The sequence below is a fragment of the Pezoporus occidentalis genome, unplaced genomic scaffold, assembly GCF_034315485.1.
Source record: "Pezoporus occidentalis ecotype Australia unplaced genomic scaffold, CSIRO_AGI_Poc_V1 ctg2544, whole genome shotgun sequence".
In the NCBI taxonomy this organism is placed as follows: Eukaryota; Metazoa; Chordata; class Aves; order Psittaciformes; family Psittacidae; genus Pezoporus; species Pezoporus occidentalis.
The window spans coordinates 1,510-6,111 of record NW_026914442.1 but is presented as its reverse complement, the minus strand read 5'-3'; the positions used below and the strand labels follow the sequence as shown (position 1 = coordinate 6,111).

General features: G+C 44.2%; 1 protein-coding gene across 1 annotated transcript; it reads left to right on the top strand.

The window, feature by feature from the left end:
• Nucleotides 1-1,898: 1,898 nt before the first annotated feature.
• On the top strand, nucleotides 1,899-3,761 carry LOC134166183 (olfactory receptor 5AP2-like; the record flags this gene model as incomplete). The annotated part of the gene is made up of 3 exons (XM_062623583.1): nucleotides 1,899-2,065; nucleotides 2,870-2,940; nucleotides 3,103-3,761. Coding segments are annotated over exons 2-3 (717 nt in total), but the record flags the coding sequence as incomplete, so codon positions are not given.
• Between the last annotated feature and the right edge of the window lie 841 nt (nucleotides 3,762-4,602).

Genomic DNA, 4,602 nt, shown 5'->3' with positions numbered 1-4,602 from the left:
GAGCATTTAAGACTGTCTTCTTACATATATAGAACCTATATATACATAAAATATATAGACTCTTTGGATAAGTTATCTTGCTTTATCAGTTAGATAAGAGAGCTGACAGAAATTACAAAGCAGGGCCTAACATAAATGAGAGAAATGCATCTTTCATCTTAAAATAATCTACTTCATTAAATAATACCATTACAATTCCTGTACTTCACTAGAAAAAAGAAGAAGCCCCTGAAAATAAGATGAGGTCATAATGTAGGTTTGAAGCTATCACCTGGAGATGCTGACAGCTTTGGAATATATTTTTGACAGGGCTAGCAAGGAGCCTGGTGGTAATGTCAAGTGTAGATGGGAAAAGACCTACACACAGGGGAAAAAAAAACAACCCAGTAAGGTCAATAAAAGAGTGTAGATAAATCAGATTGTCTGTGGTCTTGTTGCACAAACCAGTCACAGGGAGAAAGCAAGACTTAGAAATGGTTCCAAAGCAAGCCTGGAAGCCTAAGAAAGAGGCTGGGGAAGCCAAAGTCCTTGGTATCACTGAAACTCTGGTGTCCTCTGTCACAAAACCAGCAGATGAACATCGTGCCAAAGCTACATCCAAACCAAAGTGTTGCCAATCTGCTGAAGAATGAAAGTCTAATGCTGTACTTGGTAAACGAGAAAGCACTAAGGAAAAGATAATAACAATTGAAAATAAGGTTCAATTTATTACTCTACTCACCTCACTGAAAAGACTGTCTCCTAATTTCCCAGGTAGGGACATGCTCTGGATGGAGAGGGACTGCCAGAGCAGTGAGCACTGGCTGGGCTGTTGGGGTGCAGAGGGTGATGGGTTCTGCTCTGCAGGAGCCTGGGGACTGCCACAGGGCTTTGACTTTTGAATCTCTATCAACAGAGCCAAAGAAGAGCACCACAGTGTGCAGGGACCATCCCACGGTACCTGAGCAAGAGAAGTAGGGCAGGAAAAGAAGACTTGGGTTAAGTTCAGCCAAGATTAGAGTGCATCAGGCAAGCAGGTGATTATAAGGCAGATCCAGGACCAAGCCAAGGGTCAAGTCAATCCCTTGTTCAGGAACAGGTCCAAAAAATGCTAGGAAGATAAATGAGAAAGCCAAAATCACCATCAAAGAATTGCAAAGGTGTGCAGAACTCCTGCTAAAGTTCAAAACAAAACCCATCTAAAAAACCTCAGTCTTCCTGAGCTTTGATAGAGATGGGGGACAAATAGGCAAAGGGTGGGGATGGAACCCCAGCTGAGGCTGCTCAGGGGGATAAAAGCCTATTAGTTAAAGCTGGGACAATTCATCACTGTGTGAAAATACCCATTTCTCACCCTTGAATACAGTGGAAGCCCAGAGGCACCAGCTCAGCTGTTCGACATCCAGGCACTGCATGTGGATAACTCCACTGGGAATGGAAAACTGGGCTCTCAAGTGTCTACAGATGGACATCAGCAGCTCCAGAGATGGAGTCACTTGTGCTTCATGTCCCATTTGGGGACACTCTACAAGATCTGAAATGTCTCTAAACCCATTTTTGATTCCATTGCCAATGTCAAAACAAAACCTTTGAATGATCCACAAGTACATCAAAAGCATCCTATGAGCTGCTCATCACTGCTGCTGTGTAGCTATGATCAGGGATAACTCATGCACACCATGTCATTCAAATGCCCAAGCACCACAGTGCCTTTCAGAGCTGATTTCACACCCTTTGCTTTCCCTTCTCTTTGTTTTCCTCTGGGAAAGCATGAGCAGCCCTGGAGGCTTCCTCCCAGCAGAGCACATGCAACTGTATTTACAGCCCCAGCACCACAAGCTGGGCTCTTGGAGTCTGGCAGGAGCTCCCCTCTCTTCACATCAGGTGCTTAACAGAGCTGATGCTGGCACGTTCTCTGCTGCACTGGGGATAAACCCTTGGCTCCCATCACTCGGTGACAGAGGGAAGGCACAGGAGGTAACACCAACACAAAGCAGAGCCTCACCTGCAGTGAGGCAGTGAGCTTGCTTCTTCGTGTTCTAGTGTCCTCTTTGGGAAAGCTGTGTCAGAAAACAGCCTTACCAATGTGGGTTCTTTTTATAAGAAGAGGGAGCAACGTCTGATGCAGGTTGTGTTTCTTTTACACAGGCTACTAAAGCAAGATGCACTGATTTATTCAAGAGTTAAATGAGGATGAATCTTATTCTGTTATAAAGAAATGCAACATTGCAGATTGTCAGCAGTATATTGTCACTAACAAATGAGCCTTGGGAATCGGCCTAAGATCAACTCCTTTATAAAGCAAGGAACTTAATGCCCATGGGTTTAGGATCTTTCAGCGTGCTGAAGCTCAGAAAGTCATAAATCATGTATTTATCCATGTGAATGTTACTGTTGCAAATGATCTCAAATGATTTGATAGATGTGATTTGTTGACTAGAATGATGACTATAAGCCAGGGGAAAATGTCTGGAGGTCATGCATGTGTAAGCTGGGATTTCACTGGGAATGTGACTTTCTCTTGCTTCAGGTTTACATTCACTCTGATGAGCTTCCTCTGAGGTGTCCTCTGACACAAATTGCCTCTGAACTTAAAGTGATTGCATATCTGATTCTTTCCTAAAATCTGAAAAACCCACATCCGTGAATAAACCCATAGTTTTGAGTGTCCCGGCATAGAAAACTGAAAAATGGCATTTGTTGCTTCAATGTGCTCTTTGTTCTTTTTGAAATATCTCAACTAAAAACAATAAAGCATATAAAATTTGGGTGAAAAAAATGTAGTAGAACATACTAAAATGTAATGTTTTAAATGGTCACTGATTAGAATTAGTATGGTCCCAATCTGAATCTCTATTTTTCATTAGTTTCCTTCCTTTTGCCTCAACAGGTAACACTTGGTCATGGGAGGAAATCACACCCAGATTGACTTCATCCTGTTGGGAATTACAGACAGCCCATGTCTGCAGACCCCTCTTTTTGTCTTGTTTCTATTGATTTACATTGTCACTCAGGTGGGGAACTTTGGCATTATCATCTTGGTTCGGGTGTCTCCCAGCCTCCACACCCCCATGTACTTCTTCCTCACCCATTTTGCCTTCACTGACATCTGCTATTCCACAGTCATCTCCCCCAGGATGCTGGCAGACCTGTTATCAGAGGACAAAACCATTTCTTTCACTGCCTGCATGATGCAGTTCCTCACCTTTGTTTTCTTTGCTGCTATTGAGTGTCACCTCCTGGCCATGATGGCCTACGACCGGCACGTTGCTATCTGCCATCCTCTGCTTTATGTGACCATCATCTCCAGCCATGTCTGCTGGCAGCTGGTAGCATCATCCTACCTATTTGCCTTCCTCACTGCCATCACCTACACTTGGTGCACGTTTGGAGGTTCCTTCTGTGGTCCCAACCGCATTGACCACTTCTTCTGCGAGCTTTTCCCTGTGCTAAAGCTCGTGTGCTCTGACACCCACAGCAGTGAGATGGTCATCTTTGCCTTCGTCACCATCAATGCGGTGGGTGCAAGTGTGGTTATTTTTCTCTCCTACATCTCTATCCTGCGCACCGTGCTGAGGATGTGCTCAGCACAGAGCAGGGCCAGAGCCTTCCACACCTGTGCCTCCCATTTGATGGCTGTTTCCATGTACTTTGGGACAGGATTCTTCATGTACCTACAACCTCCTTCTAGCCACAGGAGCCTGGATAAGGTGGCCTCCATCTTCTATGCTGTGCTCATCCCCATGCTCAACCCCTTCATCTACAGCCTGAGGAACAGGGAGGTGAAGCGGTCTCTGATGAAATGCGGGAGGAGGATTTTCAGCTGCTGGCAACACAGAAGCTTTCTGTCATCCAGGACATGAACAGTTCATCTCAAGTGAGAAAGCCTATGGGGCACTAAAACAAAGGGATTTTTCCCAATAATCCCCATGATTTGATGTAGATTCTTCCACACTTCCTGCACAAAACTCAATTACAGTTTTTAATGAGATATAGATCCCCAGAATCACATCTTCCTTCCTTGGAAGGAAACTAAAAGGAGAGGAACCTCAAACTTCAATTCATTTCATAGCCAGCAGCCTGTAGGAAGAAATTACCCTCAGTTATCCCAGGCCTCTTTCCCTCACAGGAAACACCAATCAGCTTTGCTCAGTTATAACTTTTGTCACTGATAAATATCTATTTTTCTTGCAAGATTCTTGCCCGTGTCCCTCAGCTCCAATAAAATTCCTCACTCTTACCTGTGAGCTCTTTATTAAAGCTGCTGGGGTGGGAGGGAAGAGGAAGTGTAGTTTTACATTTGCTTGCTGAAAAAGAGTCACAGAAAAGGTTTCAGAAGATTCATGGCATTTGTTTGTGCCTTTCAAAGAGAAGAAGCTGGTGGGAATCAAGATCTCAAGCTGCGCCTTTGAATGTCAAGGGGAATCCCTCCCCAGGCTGCAGCTTCACAGGAGATTTCATTTAAAGGAAAAAGTTATAGACAATATAATTCATAATGGAGGATGATGAACTGTGCTGAGACCACCCAGTGTTAGGGACATTTCGGGCACATCAGGACCTCCTCCCATTCATTGTAAGTGGTGTTTTACATTCATCTGAAATAACCTTTTACCTAAATGGTGA